The sequence below is a fragment of the Musa acuminata genome, chromosome BXJ1-2, assembly GCF_036884655.1.
Source record: "Musa acuminata AAA Group cultivar baxijiao chromosome BXJ1-2, Cavendish_Baxijiao_AAA, whole genome shotgun sequence".
Lineage (NCBI taxonomy): Eukaryota > Viridiplantae > Streptophyta > Magnoliopsida > Zingiberales > Musaceae > Musa > Musa acuminata.
The window spans coordinates 33392501-33410451 of NC_088328.1; the positions used below are offsets into that span (position 1 = coordinate 33392501).

Here is a 17951-nt window from a genome sequence, read left to right on the forward strand (position 1 = left end):
GTACTGGAATATTATGTATTAAGTATATTTTGCAGTAATGCAGTTTAACACGACAAGTGAAAAGTGAAAGGAGGAGTTGATGTATAACATGCATGCACGGGCTAAATCCAGAAAGCAGTGTGTCCTTAATCTCTCGATACCACTCTCCTCGAAGAACTTCAAAGAAAAGACATTTAATTTCTATTTGATTAGTTTTTCCTGTCCCATCGTGTAACCGCACGCGACTCCACAAAGAGAAATGCGGCTTGATATATCTACAGCAGTAACTCGCCCTGTAATTTGATTGCAGAAAAGAACATAGGAATCACATATATCACATCTGTACAGGGAAATTATTTTAGACGCTATTCGTAGATAAGCTTACGGTTAATCGTAAAGTATAGATAGATAGATGCCTTTGGTCCCACTAAATTTTGCATCAGGTTGCCTCCTTTCTTTGACCCTCACACGTGTCTAGTCTCTTAATAATGCTGACTACAGATGATTTGTTTTTGTTTAATTTATATCAGAGGACTGTGCTCTCAAATCATTTGACATTACCAATAAGTTACGAGTGCAGATAGCCTACGACTCATGGAGTCCTTGCTCGATGGGAGCCTAAAAATCGTGTAAAGAATTTAGTCTACCAAAGGATCAGAAGCGTATAGTACAAGATATTCTCTGTGTGTAGTGCGACGGTCGCTTTTTGAATGTGCTCACATAAATTACAGTCTTTTCTCATTTGTATTTGTATATTAGCTTTACCACATCCACATTCTTCTTCTCGCACTAAATACTTGGGTTTTCTCCCTCCACCTTGCCTTCCTTTTTGCTGCACCTTCCTCTCTCTCTCTCTCTCTCTCTCTCTCTCTCTCCAGCTAAGGGTTTGGTTATGCCTCTCCACGCTTTTCCTTTGATTTGCTCTCAGCCGATAGGAGAAGTCTCAAAACTCTCATTTTTGTAATTTCGTCACTGCAGTTGCTTGGATTCTGGAAAAACTGATCAGATCTGCTTCTGCTTCTGCCGCTGGAAAGAGGGCTCAGCCGAGGGCAAAAGATACTGACTCCTCTGAGCAAATCCCCCGCCAGATCTCAGAGAGGTATACTTGCGCTTCGCTTTATTCTATGTTCGTCAACAGTGATTTCTACACGCATGCAGAGAGATTATCATATCTAGGATTTCACTTGTTTGTACCGTTTCTTTTTCTATTGTCTCATCGTCATTTGAGTATATTTATGATGACCGCAATCATGAGAGGAAGTGCACAACCCTGGCCATACTGATCCGTGTGCTGACTCACATCAGCAGCATGCTTCAGGCTGCCACTAGATTTTAGAGATCTGAAGAGCTCGCAACATGGAAAAAAAAAATTGGTTCCGATCATTCTTCCTCGAACCCTATCCCTAATATTGAACATCATGAGCAGGCCCTCGAGGGGCCAGCAGCCGTCCATCGATTGAAATCAGATCAATCTAGCAGATTTTTCCCCAAAAAAGTAAATGAAAAAAAGTATATACCGTTCTCGGTGTATGCAGTCGGGTAATGGCATCATCAAGTTCTTCCTCCAACTCTCCTTGTGCTGCCTGCAAGTTCTTGAGGAGGAAGTGCATGCCGGGCTGCATCTTTGCACCCTACTTTCCCCCGGAGGAGCCGCAGAAGTTTGCCAATGTCCACAAGGTATTTGGGGCCAGCAACGTGACCAAGCTCCTCAACGAGCTGCTCCCTCACCAGCGGGAGGACGCCGTCAACTCTCTGGCCTACGAGGCGGAAGCCCGGGTTAAGGACCCCGTCTACGGCTGCGTCGGCGCTATCTCCGTGCTCCAACGCCAGGTCCAGAGGCTCCAGAAAGAGCTTGATGCTGCCAATGCCGAACTCCTCCGTTATGCCTGCAACGAGATCCCCATGGGGTTAACCGTTCCGCCAACTATGGCGTCGCCGATGATGGACTACCCAAGAATCGAGTACTGCAGGAGGACTGGCACTGATGGAGGAAGTCCATTATGCCCGGCTCCTGCATTGGCACTGCCCAGCCTTCCTCCGTGGTCTGGAAACGACTTTCCAGGAGATCATGAAAACAGCAATCCTGTGGCGATGCAGATCACAGCATGTGAACTCCAAAACGATCACAAAGCAACCAACCTAAGCTCTTTACGGTAACTATAGCAGTATATATATGTTGGTTTTTGATCCTGATTATGTATTGGATTTATGGCCATGTCACGATGCACAATGATTAGAGGGCACCGCCGTACCATTGTTAGGGAACTTGCTACATATGTAAATGCAGCCGTTATCTTCTTCCGAATATTATTAGATGGCTGGATCGGCTTTGGATTTCTGGTGAGGGAAGTTGGCAGTGAAGCCGAGGATCGTTCCCACATGTTGAATCACACTGTGTTCCCCATCTCAGCATATGAAGGACGATAAAGGTGACATCCCTCGTAATGGTAAAAATCATTCTCGATTATCATAAGAATTTTATGATATATTGCTTGGTCTCATTTCTGAAACATTTTCTTGTCGATCGGTCATGTTATGCTACGCACGCATAGGATTCATTCATGTTGTGCACGACGAGTCTGGTGTGTGCCTTTGTCAAGTATGAATGAAATAGGATTTTGAATTGTGATTATGGGGCATAACATATAGGCCGTGCCTCCTTTTTCCCTCGACGACAATAAATCAAGAGCTCGTCTTGTTTGTCGGTCGATCGTTCTACCTTGCATTTGCTGATCCAGACATGTTGAAAAATCTTACCAAGGCACTGATCGATGGATGGCAAAATGTTTTGAGTTTTTCACGACCAGTGCGTCATGTGATCTAATAATGATCACAACGATTAATTGGATTACTTACGAGAATGGCTGCAAATTTGACAGGTAGAGTCATTAAGCAAAAAAAAAAACAAAAAGGGAGATTTGAGAAGGAGGAGGAGGAGGCATTTATGAGAAGGATGTGAACTTGTGGGGGTTGAAAATATGAAGTCGGAGGCAAAGCCACCACATAGCTTCGCCAATGTAACGCGGAGACTGTAGCACGTTTGTCCGGCAGTCTGATTCATCGTCATGCAATGAATAGCCTTGGAACTGTTGGCACTGTACGAGAGCGTTTTGGCTTTATCCGAAGAAAAAGCATTCTTGTTAGGTATCGGTCATGTTGCACCAGTGATGTATATCATACAAAGATAGATACCAATGGTTACGTCCGAAAGTTGCTCTAAGGTCAAGACTAACATTCCTCCAGCAACAAGTATGCTCGACGGAGTCCATATATTAGTGTTCAAAATTCATAGAGGCATCTCTCCTCTCTCTCTCTCTCTCTGTCTCTCTCTCAGCTCCCCGTCTTCCCATGCGGACACAACATCTGTTTGCTATATCATACGATGACTGCAATAGAACTAACCAGCGATCTTAAACAAAAAGGGTATTAACCAACAACACTTGAACAAGTGGGAACACACTGCGCTGGCAACTTTTGGCAGTAGAAAAATTGGGAATTCAATTATTTGATGATGTATTGAGGAATTAGACTGAATTCAATTAAACTCTTTAGGTTCTCAACCACCGGTTATGTATCTGTGGGCCGAATCGGTGATCGCTAACCTTCCACTAGGAGTTCCTATCATGAATACTGTGCCGTGTATGCGTGCGAGATGGACCTCCAAAGTTGACGGTTGATTTGAAAGATAGGTCTTTAGCTTTATTGACTTGCAAAAGTTGGCAAACAACGCCGGGGGCAGTTCAACACCTCTTTTTTCTTTTCCTTTTTTTTTTTTTTTTTGTGCCGTGGTTTAAATTGTTCCTTGTTGTTCGTAAACAATCTTCGATATTTAACGGAGAAGTCTGTTCTGTATACTCGGTGAAGTAGGCGTGCTGTTTGCTTCTTAGAAATCATAACTCCACGCTCACCTACTCACCATCATTATATCATGAAAGGAAAGTAGATCGTCATCATGCATCGGTCTTAGAAAGGACAAGGAAGCATGCAGGAAAAAGATACCGATGATCTACAAAGAAGAATCTGCCTGGGTATTCAACTGTGATTCCGTGTGGTTCAGAACTGCGCGTGCAGGAGGCTGCACTTGGAGTGAAAGCAGCCACAAATTTCCGGAACCATGAAGTCAGTTCCAGCATCAAGCTTTATCATCACCTTGCAAGAACAGACTTGTTGATCTTCTCGAGGAGAAGCAAAGCCAGAGACAGATTGAGAAATGCTAGCTGACCGGCAACTGCATCTGCAATCCTGACGAAATCCAGACGAGGTGGGAAGAGGCCGGAGGAGCATTCAAGGCACAAATCGTTGCTCGGGGAACTATAGGTTCGTCGAATGTTTTCCTTTTTATGTAATGACTATATATATAATTAATATTCTTAGCAAATACTAAGTTCCATTCTTCGTCAACATCTCCAAGATATAATTCAGAGATTTACTTAAGAGGATGGATCGATCGACCTAATGGATACGGTGATTGTGGGACGATCGTGAACCGATGTACGCGCGCTTTATTAAAGTAGGTATAGCTGGTAACGATGTCCATTAAAGCTCGATTGAGATTGTGACGCTCATCATTGAATGTTAGGCTGCTGTAATCTCTCCTTCTCTTTACTTCTCTTGGGTCGCATTTTACAATGATAACCTCCATTAGGCCAAGTATCCGAGAGGGTCATCCCTCCCTCCCTCCCTCCCAGAAAGCTCGCAGCTGATACAAAGATTAATGAATAATTACGTGAACGCGTAAGTCATTTCTGTTATACGGAGAGAGACATAAAAAAGTATTCTTCTTTTCTCGGCCGCACACTGATTTATACTATCTTTGTGTATCGACGCTGACACGACAGATCAAAATTCATGAGGCCGTTCTTGTTTTAGTTGTATCGGTGGACAAGATCGGAAACTTGCAAGTCAAGAAACGAAACTGGAGTCTCTGAGGAAAGAGAGAGTTTTCTTCTTTGGCGGGCTTTTGCCGCTGGGAGGGAGAGGGAGGTCACATCCATCACAGTGGTAGGGGTATTCCTCGGAGGGCCCTGACTTCTTCCTCGATCGTCTCCCTTCCGTCCTCACAGCACTCTGGAGACTGCAGACTTTTTTGTCTGCTCCCGGCACATGCACGCCGGTAGTCGGAACAGCACGAGCGCCCTGCCCTATGATTTCTTTTCTTTCTCTTTCCAATTCATGTTGCTGCAGCTGTTACATAGATAGGCTTGCTTCCGTTTCGTGTGACCATACGCATGCCAACTTATACGACGACGACGCATGAAGCCCACCGACGTGGTGGGGTAGCAACAACTTATACCATGCCAACGCATGAAGCCCACCTACGTTCATTTATACTATTCTATATTTATTTATTATATATCTAGGCCATACAAAATATTTTTATAGTATTACATACATTTATTTATTTATTTAAATATAAAAGTATATATTTACTTTTAAATAAATATTAAAAATATAATTGTATCGAACAATACTTGCATCGATGCATATTTAAAATATAATTTTTATATATTATTTATTAAATATTTAAAATATTTCATAACTATACATTCATTCAAAAAAAAAAATCTAAATATTATACATCTAAAATACAAATGTTCCCAAAGACTCCGGTTGGCATGTAAAACGGGCAATACTGGGCCAAGCCCAACGTCGACTTGATGCGCATCAATAGACAACAAACGAGGCTCAACCCAACCCAAACTCCAAACTCCAAACTCCAAACTCCAAACTCGGCTGGGAAACCAAAGGGGTATCCGCAACTTGGGCGGCAGGCTCGTTCCTCGTAATAAGCTGCTCCGTTTCACCGGACCGCCGATCTGCGAGGGAGTCCTTGTCCTCTTCCACACATCAAAACGGTGGGCGATCCGAGAAGGCCGACGCCAGAAGATGGCGGGGCCGGAGCAGGACGACGGTTGCGGTGGAGAGTTCGAGAGAGATCGGCAAACCCATGCCTCTTCATCCTTCGTGTGGGACGACGGTTCGAAGCTTTACTACCACGCCAGGTCCCGATTCTCTCGGTTATCGCCAGTTGAAGGGTTTCCTTTTCTTCTCTTTCCTCTTACCCACCCCCCCGCCCCCCGCCCCCCCTTTTTTCCTTCGTTCTAGGGTTTTGCTCCAACGAAAGCCAGGTTCCCCATCTCTATTTGTTTCTATGATGTTGGGCTTTTTTCCCTCTTGTTTCGTAACTGTTGAGTCGCTGCAATAATTCTCGCTTACATAGGTTCCACTTCTTTATTTCGCATTTTGGTTTTGTTTATGGAATTTTTAGATAGTACACAAGAATGATAATATATTGAGAAAATTTTGCTAGTTCGTTGGAAAAAAAAAAAAAAGGAACCTGGCACCGACAAAAGTGTTAAAATTTAGATGTGGTTGAAGCAAGGATGAGGTAGAGAAAGCATAAAGGTGTGAGACTCGTTGTTAAAACAATGCAAACATCTTTAAGTTCATGCATTGAAGTTGGCATTCCCGTGCGGTTTGCAGCTTTCACTTAGGCCCTTGGAGAGTTTGTGCAGTAGTTCTTTGGTAGCCAAATTAGGAAAGAGAAGTAAGAAGATGATTTGACCAGGGAAACATTAGAACAGATACCTAGGAGATTTTTGATGATTATAAAACATGGGCGAAGTTTTAAAGTTGCATCCATCACACTATCAGTTCTAGTTTTTTAGCCATTTGTGTTAGCTCAGGATATAAAATGAGTCTGTGCATTCACTTTCTTAACCTTAGTGCAAATTTTAGTATCTTGCTTTGCTTTTATGCTTAAATGTTCGACTAATTGTTATAGCGATCTTCACTTGGCCGGTATTCAAGTTTCTTCGGTTCATTCTGTTGCAGTAGTGGGTTTTATCATGATCCCAGTGCTGGATGGTACTATAGCAGTAGAGATGGTCTTTATTACACATTTGAAGATGGAAGATACATTCCACTGCCATGCGATGAGGTAAATTTTAGAAATATTGTGTAATTTCTTATTATTAATGAGTCAGTTTGTAAACATGTTGTCTTTTTATTGGTCTCAGACAACTTTGAGAAGGAACGATATCAGTTTTAAGTTTTAACATTCCATTTGACGTCTGCCTGGTCACCTGTTTGGTGCCAGTATACTTCAGCATTGCAATGCAATTAGATATTCCAACTCTGCCATTAGATTTTCTTCCTTGTGTCACCATAGAAGTGTTAATTTCTTTGATGCTCACTCATGTATTTTTTGCCTCTTTTCTGAAGAACGGCAAGGAAACTCAAGCTCTTGAAAATGCAAGATGTGATTCCCCTTGGACCACTCAAGATAAGGCATGTATGTGCTATCCAAGTGCAAATTTCTGCATCTTTATAAACAAAAATTTGTGATTTTTTTCTCCTGGTTATACACAAGATGTATGTAACATCTTGGCCAGGCTTCGGGCTACATAATATGTGCATAAGTAGCACATTGCTTTTTTTGTTTTGCATGATAAAATTGCATATTCAGGGTTGCTATAGGTGAATGATATTCGTGACATTATAGTTTGTGCTCTTTCAGTCTTTGGATCAAAGTTGATCCATCATATGGAATATAAACACATGCATAGCATCTCAAACTCGATAAAAATGTTAATTTAGTTCTTTTTGCTCTCAGCTGGTGTAGAAGAAAACCCAACAGCTGATGGGATGGTATATCCACCATCAGAATGGTATGCTTTGTCCATTGTTATGGCTTATCATGTTCTTATCGCAAAATTGTTTTCCTTATCATGGGCTTTGTAACTTATTGATGTTAATTGCTTGATGAAGGTTAGAAGAAACGCTGATTGATCTCTATTTGTCTGGTTGTTCCAACCGAAATGCCCATGCTGATGTCTCATCAACTTGTCTGCAAACAGATGGTATGCATTTAATTGATCAGATCCAGATAACTTCAATTATTTTTTTCATATAACTGGAGAGCACTCTGGGAGCTATAGTATGAACATTTATTATTTGTTGATTAGAATTTTTAATATTGAAGAGAAGATAGGTCGGCAGTAATGGAAAACTATATTAGCTAGCTTCATATAATTTTCCGATTATTTTGACAATTATTTGTGGCAAGTATATGGTGGGTGGTCATCAGGGGATATGGAAGAATATGATGTTTAAACTATGTTTATGTTCTGGTTCTAAGTTAGTGTGCTGTGTTTCCTGGCATTATTTAGGTTAGTACAAACTTTTTGCAGCAGTTGGATCATGGAACATAATAACCTTTTTCTTGTTATTATTGTAAACCTGATAGAATGGCCTTTTTCATTTAGCAAAGTTTTTTTTTCTGAAATTTTATTCACAATGCAGATGCGTCATCAGAGGAGAAAAACTGGCAGGCTCAATATGGTCAAGTAGTTAGATCTGATGATGAGGGCATGCCGTGTTTTCCAGTTGTTGATCTTTGGGACTGGGAGATGGTTACTAAACCTGTGAAGAAAAGCAACATAGTCTCCAAACTGATTGGCAGGACGGTTAGATGTTCTAACAAGCTGCATCCTTCTGTGTCTGCTGGTGGTCTTGTGAAAACTGCTGCCATCGATGCGGTTCATCTGGATCTGGTGCATGTTGCTTCAGGTATATCTCTTTCACTCTTTTGATATATAATTCTTTGTTGGAGTTAGTACTGGAACATGCAGCTTATGCTAAATTGTTGACTCCATCTAGAAGTATCTCCCTGCTCAAATGACCTCCCTTTTCTATGATTTGAATATTACTTCTTATGCATAAATTTTTTTATGTACACTCTTGCCTGTATTGTATGGAATCCAGTCTTTAGATTTATATGTTCCTTTTCAGCTTATTACATATGATATTGCTGCCTATTCAGGTTCTACTACTATCATCACAATTATAAGATAGCTGTAATTAAACAGCTAAAGACGCTTAAGGCATATGTTTGTTACCATATTTCTCTAGTGCACCATATTGCAAAATGTGCTTGCTGTGCCAGCTGAACAACAAGGGTGTTTCATTTGAAGCTTAATTACCTCATGGGCAATAAAGATTTTGACCCTCACAGTGGGAGCCAGCTGAATTACCCACTCATATTGGAGTTGTTTTTTTGGTTTGAACTTTAGATATTTTGTTTTCTATATTTTTTCTCTCTGTAGATATGTCTATGGATTGCTGATCAGATAGTTTGTTGCCTTCACCCTCCTATTTCCAGGAAAGGTTTACCGGTTGAGGAGCCCAAACAGAAGATACTTGGCTTCTATATCAACATTTGATTCTTCCAACCCCACAAAGGATTGGGGTTTTCCTGATTTGTATGCCAATTTTCAGAGTGTTGTGTTTCACACATTGGATCCAAAATGCCAATCCTATCTTGCAAATGAAGTCATTGGTGAAGTATCGTCTTCTATGATTGACAAAGTTCCTAACACATTGGAGAAGGTACTTGTCTTCTATGTTCATTTCGGTTCTGTATGATACTGCACAATGGGTGTTTGATTTCATACAACATAAGCATTATTTTATCTTTTTAGGTATATTCTAAATCCACCAATTTTGTTTCTTTTTTACTAGGATCAGTGACATCAATTGATGTTAAATTTGAATGACAAATGTCTTTATATTTGTGTTTAAAATTCAGTGTCTCTAGAACAATAAAATCCATTGGTGAGTTAGGGCATGAAATTATGTGTATTAAAGATTTCTTAGGAAGATTATGAATGTTTGAAACATGCTGTTCTTAAATTTATTTGTATGCACTAACATCAACAGCACATGTGGTGAAATAAATCTTGTTATTATGTCAATGTTTCTTAAATTGTCTTTTGACTTTGTAGCTCACAAGAAAAAGGTGTTTCTATGTTAAAAACATGTTTGCGGAAAATGTAATTCTTCATGTAGTATGGTAACCTTTTCAGGAATGTGCATGAGTTTTATCACGTTGACTAGCTAATCACCGAGTGTTGTATATGGTTATGTTCTGGTATAATTGAATATTGATTGCTATAGCATTCAGCTTATAGTGCATATTTGGTGCTTGCTAATATTTAAGTTGTGTTGCAGCACCAAAATTTTACTTATAAAGATAGAGCTGCTGCGAGGAGAATGTTATATGGTGATTTCAGTATAGGTCCTGGACAAAAGGACACTGAGAATAGATCTTTTGATGAAGCAAGCTCACCTTCACGATATTCCAGTGCAGAAGATGCTGCTGCAGAAGCCATAAATATGTCATTTGGAAGTGGAAGTTATGCCAGAAGAATTCTAGAAAACATGGGGTGGAATGATGTAAGTTCAAATTTCAGTTTTTTTACCACTCATCTTAACTATGTTCAAATAATTCTGTAGCTTAGTTCCGAGTGTAATATAAATCAGGTATGTGGTAATTGTAGAATGAATGTTATTTAGCTGGCTGATTTTTTATGTATGATGTTAGAGATATATGTGTATAGTCGACCTAAACCAAAATTAAAGTCATCGAATGATGGTTGTTTATAACCCAAGTTGAATCTATAATTTAGTTTTTTTTAATTATTGTGGATCAGGAGGCAGTAACAGGTTGCTGCTGGCCTGTTGCTGGCCTTGATGTCCAAGTCCACTAGGGGCAGAACCAAAGAAATTCTTTTTAGAAGAAACAAACTAAAATGAGAAATTAATTAATTATTTTCGGGTACGCTATGATAATAAGCCGGTTGCTTGAGGTCAGAAAACATAATCGACTGGCCCATGCTTGACGGATGATATTTATTTTTTACAATGAACTTATGTATTTTTCTCTCGACATGTGTGGTCTGTAGATGTGCTTCGTCTTTGATTTTGTGTTTCTTCAAGCTGCTCTCTTTGAACATTACTCAGGGAGAAGGTCTAGGGAATAGCAGAAAAGGTATTTTGGAGCCGCTGCGTGCTGTTGGTAACAAGGGCTGTGCTGGTTTGGGATGGAGCGACTCCCTGCGGCATGCTTCGTAGCCTCCTCCGAGATTCTTATTATCTGTGGCCCAATGCTAAAGTCTGACAGCATCTGTGTCCAACATCTTCAGTTTACACCCGATGACCTTTAATCTTTCAATGGAGACGAGTTCTTCCGAGATTCTTATTCTTGTGATGGCTCATTTGGTTTCCCTCAATCAAGTTCATCGACTGTTATAACTGCATGTATACATTCTGTGTGGATCGAACTCATCATGGGGATGCTAATATTCCAGAGTTACAGTTTGGGCGAGACAGTTGTCCCCAATCCATTATCAGGTGCAGTAATTTATTATCAGGGCATTTTTATATTGTGCTTAATCCATTCATTATCAGGTGCAGTAATTTATTCCAGAGTTGCACCTAATTCAGGATATGCTTATTCGGAATATGAACGCCAAGGTTTGGGCCCTTTTCACTGGTTGTGCATCCAATTGGACTTTTCGTGAAGTCACCGATTTGGTCCACCGTATCGGTCGGTGTACTCCCCCTTCCCCCTGGCGTCGATGGCGAATGTAACCAACGAACGCGTCGTTGGGACTCAAAAGGAGAGTAATAAAGTGCGATTTTATCGTTTTGATTTTGTGTAACCACTTGAACCGATTGATGCACGGTCAAGTTTCCTGTGGCTTGACGACTTTGGGCAATGGTTATGGGCCTCTGTACTTTCTTATAGGGTGTTTTGTTTTCTTCGTTAATGCAACTTCAGAGACAGCTCTCTGATCGACACAAAAAAAGTAGAGCTGTGCGTGCTTCTACAAACTTGTGCAAAACTCAGGCAGAAACAGTAGTAACATTGTAGCTTGGGAGGACCACAAATCTGCATGTACTAACTTCATTTTTGGACAAAGACACGATCAAAGAATATATATATTTACCTTTGCATTTACAGAGCCCTCAAAAGTCGTACGATAGAGAGCGAGAGCGACAGAGATCCTTTCTTTGCTTGAAATGCCCAGCCAAAAGGGGGAAAAAAAAAATCTAAGAATGGCCCGATGTAACCTACCCAAAATTGTAAAATTCCGGAAAAAGAAAGAAACAAGGCAAGCTCTCTCTCTCTCTCTCTCTCTCTCTCATCTCTCATCTCTCATCTCTCATCTCTCATCTCTCTCTCTCTCAAGGACACCTCACGTTCCTCCCTGGCCCTCCATAGTAGAAATAGTTTCCCCAGACGGCGTTGACCCCGCCTTGGATGCTGTAACAATTTGGATGGTCGGCCAAGAGCCTGAGGTTGGACAAGGGGATCAAACTGTTATCCCAGTCCACAAGCTGCAGATTGCGGAAGTAAGATGCTTTGCGGAAACCTTCTCCTGCAAAATGGCCACTGCCCATCTGGGTTGATGTGTGAAACCCGGATGTCTGCGCGTTCACGATTTCTCCCCCGAACTGCACCATGTTTGCGTGCTCTGCCAGGTGACTGAATAAGAAGGATGGCCAGTACCCCACCAGCAGTCCCGACCCCAACTCCAGCCACCAATGTCCATGCTTTGGGTCCTGATCATGGTGTCCCCACAGATAATACCTTTTTCTGGTTACTATTTGCAGCCTAGGAAGGAAGATTAGAGAGACGAGATCCAAAACAAGACGTCTGAAATCACCTTCCACACGAGGAGATCGATGTCAAATTGGCCACCGTTCAGCGCCGATGTCGGCGAGATTGCTGCTCCGATGGCGATCTTATTGTTCGTCTGCACAAAGCCTGAGCACAAGAGATTGTAGCAACCGGTCTCCTGATACGCATCACTCTATACATCAAGAGATGATGGGTAATTGTTAGTCAACATCTTCGTATATAGGCATGCACAACATCATAGTAATAATATGTTTCTCGTCTGATCACGTCCATAAAGTTCAGTGGTGCTCACCGTCCAATATGTGAAAAATCTGGGCCTGTTATCTCCGTAGAGCTGAGGACTGACCTGAAGAAAAAGTAGACTGCCTTACCAAACGACTCGATCCCTTGAAAGACACAAAAAGAAACAGGCAAAAAAGGGGTGGCAAATTTTTCGTCATATGGAAGCTCAGCTAAGAAATATATACTTCTTTTCATGAAGAAGAAAAAGAAACATAATGCGGAGCATAGAATCTGCTTTCTTTTTTCACCTTCCCGCTAGTCGATGTGCAAAACCTCTCGACTCACATACATACATATGTATACATACATGCATACATACATACATATATACATACATATATATGTATACAAAATCATACAAAGAAAAGGTTGGCATAGATAAACAAGTCTGATGTGGGGGAGAGGTGTTCTCTAAAAACAGGGGAACGTCTCTGGGTCGGCAGGCATAGATAAACAAATGCAACATGTATACTTGTCGTTACCTGCCATCCGGCTTCGATGGTGTTAAGATCGTTGCCAAAGGAGCCTGAGATCACCCATATCTGCGACAGGCTGAACTCGGACGCACTTGTTACCCTCGGAGCCCACACGCTGAGGCTGGCTTTTGCACCATAATACTGATCGCCGATGATATACCCAACAGCATGCTGCAGCAAGCATGAGGCAATATTAATGACCCACGTCAGTGTGCGCAGAAGAGACGACGAAGTTAGCTTGGAAGCTTATGAAGGGGTCTCCGATGGACTGGTAGAAACGAAACAATAGCTTGGAAGCTTATGAAGGGTCTCTCACTCTCTCATGGACTGGTATAAATGAAACAAGCAATAGGACTTGGTTGGACACTTTGAGATTTCGCTCATGTCCGGCCAAGCGAAGGCTTTTAATTACATGACCACGGAAATCGATGAATTAACTATTAGTTCAGTCAAAGGCCACCTCCACCTCGATTTGGTCCCCTTCTCCGGTTGCTGCTGTAGATGCACATGGAGGATGATCATTTCTTATTCTTCATGAGCATGGTTTGGTGTGCATTTTCCTCATTTTCATCAACTACTATCCATGAATCAAGGACTCCGGGACTTATTGCAGTGTTGGCCTACAGGACGACGGGAAGGACTGCTGCATAACTCCTAGAGCAGTCCGAGACTTGGGGCCGTGCAGCAAAGGAATCCATGAGTTACTGGGAAAAGAGTGCCTATTGTTAGTCGCTAAGCTAAGAACACTGGACCATAAAAATGTGTGTGTTTTTTTTGGGGGTATACAGGTTGGAAACCCAGAGGGATGGAAACAAAGAAAAATCGTTACTTCCTGTGATCCGTGCAAAGACGAAGCGATTGCTGCCGCCCCCCCCCACCCCCCAAAAAACACAGTTAATTCTGATCGAACTAGTCAGTCATAATAATAACTGGTGAATGGAACCTCGGTGAAGAAGAAGAAGAAGAAGATCAGAAGGTTTACCTCATGCCCGGTGCTCGTCGAATCACGGCGCAACCTTCTCGCCGCAGGCTTCCTCCCAAATCTCTGAACCGAGCTGGCTCTTAGTATGTCTTCCCGTGTCGTTCTCCGTATCGGCACGGTTCCTTCGGGACACGACTCGCCGGAAATGGTCCATGCCTGGAAGCTGGCATCCACCGTGCTGCTCAAGCTGTAGCCTTCTGGCCTCTCGGGTGGATCCTGCAACCGACCAACCACTGTAGATATAGCATCAAACCATCTCCTTAGCACCTGATCAGTGAGCGCTTAGATGCGGAAGATGTCACATACCGAAGGTTTGTGGTCCCGCAGCTTCGGGTGATCAAATGCTGGTTGGAGATGAGACGGAACGCAGTCTATGAGATCACCATCAGAACTCTGCATGCACAACAGGCGACATCCCTCAAGAAGAGGAAAAGGGAGAAGACAAACAAAACGAGGGAGAGCGGAAACGATAGAGGATGGAAGGATGCCTCGATCGTCTTGACGGCAGGCTTGTTGACCCTTTTCAGATGGGCGCTGATCCTGCTGTGCTTCACTGGTAGTGTCGTGCTATTGACCGCCGCCGACGGCGAGACAGCGGGACGAGCGGGAGAAGCAAGGAGGAGACAGCCAACGAAGAGGGAAATGATTAGGTGAGGTTTGGCGCAGCTAGAAGCCATGCCTGGGGAATTTTGGAGCTGCGATCCTTCTTCTAGAGCTGTCTGTATCTGTGGACATGGGTTTGGTTGTCTTCTTCTTGTATGATCATCATATGGCCCTCTCGCTGGGCATTAAAAAAGAAGGAAAAAAACTCCCCACGGCTTGGGTGTTTTTTTCTCCGCAGCGATACCAAACTCTCTCTCTCTCTCTCTCTCTCTCTCTCTCTCACTCCCAAGTAAACACCTCTAGCCAGCTGCTGTGCTACTCATGGAGTTCCAACCCCACTACCACAACACCACCACCAACAACGCTGGGCACCGACTCCGAAGCTTACAAACCTAAAGTTACTAAAACTCCACAACATTTCCTCCCTGGGCATTCGTGTGGTCCCGCGCTCTGCCTCTCTCGCTTTCTCTCCGAGTCCGCTTCGGAACTCATGGTAATGGCTTCTGACAAGGAGAACTTTTCGAGCATGGTAACGTGGGAGCACGCTGGTGAAGTAATTAAGGTGGGTTTCCCCAACCCTCCACCCCCACCCCAACCCCCACCCATGGCAGACCGCTCTCTCTCTCTCTCTCTCTCTCTCTCTCTTTCATTTTCGTGCATATGTATCATGATTTATTGATAGGTGGGAAAAGGAAAGCAATCAGTCCTAGCTCCAATTCCGGTTACCATGCCGCCGGTCACTTCATCTTTTGATTTGTTTAGTTTCCGGTCCTCGTGGTTCCCCTTAATGTTATATTTTTCTTTGGTTCATGGAGTCCAAAGTGGACTTCTTTTCTCGGCTCCCTATGAACCTCTTTAGCATCTTACCCAACCAACTCTGATGAGAAAAAAAAAACAAATAGTAAACTCAAGTTGCCGACCGGTCCTCCTCCTCTAATTTGTACCGTATCTTACCATCATCTTAGTTACCAGCTGAAGCTTGACAATCGGTAGGTCTTCGAGTTACCTGCCGAAACTTGAGAATCAATAAGTCGTCTATGCCTCGATGCGTTTGAGTTGATTAATGAACCGCGAAAGGTTTTCCTCAAAAAAAAAAAAAAACAAAAATAAAATCGCTAAGAATCCAATATGCCCCATAAATGCTGTTAACACAGCTGGTTACGTGGTCCTGTCTTTTATTATTGCTAGCTACTGGGTTTCTGATTTGATCACGGCACGGAGAGAGAGAGAGAGAGAGAGTGAGAGACAGTGAGAGCGAGCGACTGTCGACGCCAAGTTCAAGAGATTCCACTCTTCAAAACGAGTGTGATTATAGAATATGACTTTTACCATTCCCTCGGCAAAGGGAAAAGAATATGACGATTACCATCACTGAAATAAAATAAATATTAATAAACTAAAACCGGTTGACGGAGAAAAACGGTGGAGGACCATTATTTTATTTGGCCGGACGTTGGGACGACTCCTTGCACAGACTTCTCTTCGTGTGGCATAAATGCGTCACCCCGCCTCCACACTGATTCGTTTCATCGTGTATATATATACAACTGATGGGAGAAAGAAAATACGCGTGTGAATCGATGAAACAAAAAACTAAGATTAAAAGGAGTTTCTTTTTCTTTTTCGATGAAACAAAACACGTATTCTGAGAATTGGGAGCACACTAGAGTTTCGACAGGGATCGTGTTGGTCCATCAAGTGGTCGGTTGGTGCGATACAATTAATAGGGAATGACAAGTGTTATGACCTCAAAATAACTAAAAACACATTCTGTGTATGAGAGGGTTGAAGAAGCGAGGGCGAAGAAAAGAAAAAAACAACTCCGACTATCGTACGTAGAAATTTGATGATACTAATACACAACTCCCGAGTCCCAACTAGTTTCATGTATGTATCGTCACCCTGAACGTTATCTCTCACTCTACGACAGCTCATGAAGCGTTTGTTGGTGGTCCCTTCACCGTCTGTTCTCTTGCGGGGGTGTACGTAAGGCGACGGGACCTTAACCAGCTTGCTGATGTTTACTGGGAGGTGCGGGCGGTAAGTTCGATCCCTTTTGCTGTGTGGCGAGCAGGAGGACAACAGGTAGTGAGTGAACTTGTAATCCATCGGGTGTCGCTCGAAACTATATATTCATCCCTCCAGGTTCCATCGCTATATGCATGATGATGTCCGAATGTGAACAACAGTGCCGACGGCTCCAGCCTCATGGCGGTACGGCGGTGCAGTGCCAATATAAGATTGCAAATCGATGCAGTTTACAGCACGTGATGAGGTGCACGCAAGTGCAGGTTCCCATTGGATCTCCCATCTCCCTTGTGATGTGAAGATCACATCTCTCTCTCTCTCTCTCTCTCTCTCTCTCGTAAGAAACACAAAAGAAGATTTTACAGTGCGTCCCTGCCATGACGATGCCGGGGATAGAGTAGCAAGAAAACGATAAAAATAGAATATTATGATGAAGTAAAAGAAATTTTTTCGATCAAAAAAATCGATATAGTATTTAAAATAAGAGGATTGATATAGAACACTTACAAGATATTTCCAAGTGTATTATACGTTTATCTTACTTCATGAACTATAGTCCTATTTATAGGACATAGTGGTAACTAACTTATTTCACCCTGTCACTTATGATTGAGGTACTTATAGGAATCATCCTATAAATTCTAGATCATCGATCACTTCTTGAAACATGCTTAAAACTATTTAGAACATGATAATTATCTAGATAATTATAATGAATCAATTCTAAATGCATCTCCCAAGAATCGACGGTTAATTTGTTTTATATTTATTTTTTCTTACGGGCCGGGATATAAATTAATTCCTTGTCTTCGTGTAACTTGTTGCCCTTTGTACTGTCTCTTCTCGGTTCTAAGGCCACCGGATATGGAGTCCGGCCGTAGGACCCTTGTACGATAAGCTCAAACCAGCCTAATGGTATAGTTAGGTGCACCGACGTGGGGGACCCTGACGTTGTTTTATGGTGGCGTCCCTCATCCAGTCCTTTGGCAATTATTTTGGCCACTCGTATAGTGCTCCTTTACTTTTGTTCATCCCCTCCCACCCGGCCGACTGATCATGGCCTTGCAGCGCTCAAAAGGAAGGAGGGAGGGAGGGAGGGAGGGAACATGCACCA

At 42.5% G+C, this 17951-nt stretch overlaps 3 protein-coding genes across 7 annotated transcripts; 2 read left to right on the top strand and 1 right to left on the bottom strand.

Annotated features, from left to right (window-relative positions):
* The first annotated feature begins 739 nt into the window (after window positions 1-739).
* On the top strand, window positions 740-2280 carry LOC135611258 (LOB domain-containing protein 25-like). Of its 4 annotated transcripts, none has more exons than XM_065106850.1 (3): window positions 740-863; window positions 958-1078; window positions 1288-2280. In XM_065106850.1, the coding sequence occupies exon 3, from the start codon at window positions 1522-1524 to the stop codon at window positions 2134-2136; it is 615 nt and encodes a 204-aa protein (XP_064962922.1). In that variant the 5' UTR covers window positions 740-863; window positions 958-1078; window positions 1288-1521; the 3' UTR covers window positions 2137-2280. The 4 variants fall into 4 exon arrangements, with proteins under 4 accessions (XP_064962922.1, XP_064962902.1, XP_064962916.1 ...); XM_065106830.1 differs by having other exon boundaries at window positions 741-863; window positions 1515-2280; XM_065106836.1 differs by having other exon boundaries at window positions 850-868; window positions 1515-2280.
* Window positions 2281-5695: 3415 nt separating this feature from the next.
* On the top strand, window positions 5696-11165 carry LOC135611272 (SUPPRESSOR OF ABI3-5-like). 2 transcript variants are annotated; one of them, XM_065106861.1, is made up of 9 exons: window positions 5696-6014; window positions 6814-6919; window positions 7204-7273; window positions 7595-7649; window positions 7750-7841; window positions 8284-8550; window positions 9143-9369; window positions 9991-10215; window positions 10783-11165. In XM_065106861.1, the coding sequence occupies exons 1-9, from the start codon at window positions 5866-5868 to the stop codon at window positions 10891-10893; spliced, it is 1302 nt and encodes a 433-aa protein (XP_064962933.1). In that variant the 5' UTR covers window positions 5696-5865; the 3' UTR covers window positions 10894-11165. The 2 variants fall into 2 exon arrangements, with proteins under 2 accessions (XP_064962933.1, XP_064962942.1); XM_065106870.1 differs by having other exon boundaries at window positions 5696-5981.
* A 582-nt stretch (window positions 11166-11747) lies between these two features.
* On the bottom strand, window positions 11748-15227 carry LOC135611278 (protein neprosin-like). Its single transcript, XM_065106879.1, has 7 exons — window positions 14695-15227; window positions 14513-14599; window positions 14207-14422; window positions 13231-13395; window positions 12759-12812; window positions 12492-12638; window positions 11748-12387 (listed from the first exon to the last, which is right to left on the bottom strand). Exons 1-7 carry the CDS (start codon window positions 14881-14883, stop codon window positions 12010-12012), a joined length of 1236 nt encoding a protein of 411 aa, XP_064962951.1. The 5' UTR covers window positions 14884-15227; the 3' UTR covers window positions 11748-12009.
* Between the last annotated feature and the right edge of the window lie 2724 nt (window positions 15228-17951).

Bases quoted from the DNA above. Each gene is read 5' to 3' on its own strand.
- LOC135611258 (XM_065106850.1), top strand. From the start codon at position 1,522: ATGGCATCATCAAGTTCTTCCTCCAACTCTCCTTGTGCTGCCTGCAAG.
- LOC135611272 (XM_065106861.1), top strand. From the start codon at position 5,866: ATGGCGGGGCCGGAGCAGGACGACGGTTGCGGTGGAGAGTTCGAGAGA. The intron at 6,920-7,203 runs GTAAATTTTAGA...TCTTTTCTGAAG, and splicing joins TTCCACTGCCATGCGATGAG to AACGGCAAGGAAACTCAAGC. The intron at 9,370-9,990 runs GTACTTGTCTTC...GTTGTGTTGCAG, and splicing joins TTCCTAACACATTGGAGAAG to CACCAAAATTTTACTTATAA.
- LOC135611278 (XM_065106879.1), bottom strand. From the start codon at position 14,883: ATGGCTTCTAGCTGCGCCAAACCTCACCTAATCATTTCCCTCTTCGTT. The intron at 14,423-14,512 runs GTATGTGACATC...GGTCGGTTGCAG, and splicing joins TGCGGGACCACAAACCTTCG to GATCCACCCGAGAGGCCAGA. The intron at 12,388-12,491 runs GTGATTTCAGAC...CACCATGATCAG, and splicing joins TCGATCTCCTCGTGTGGAAG to GACCCAAAGCATGGACATTG.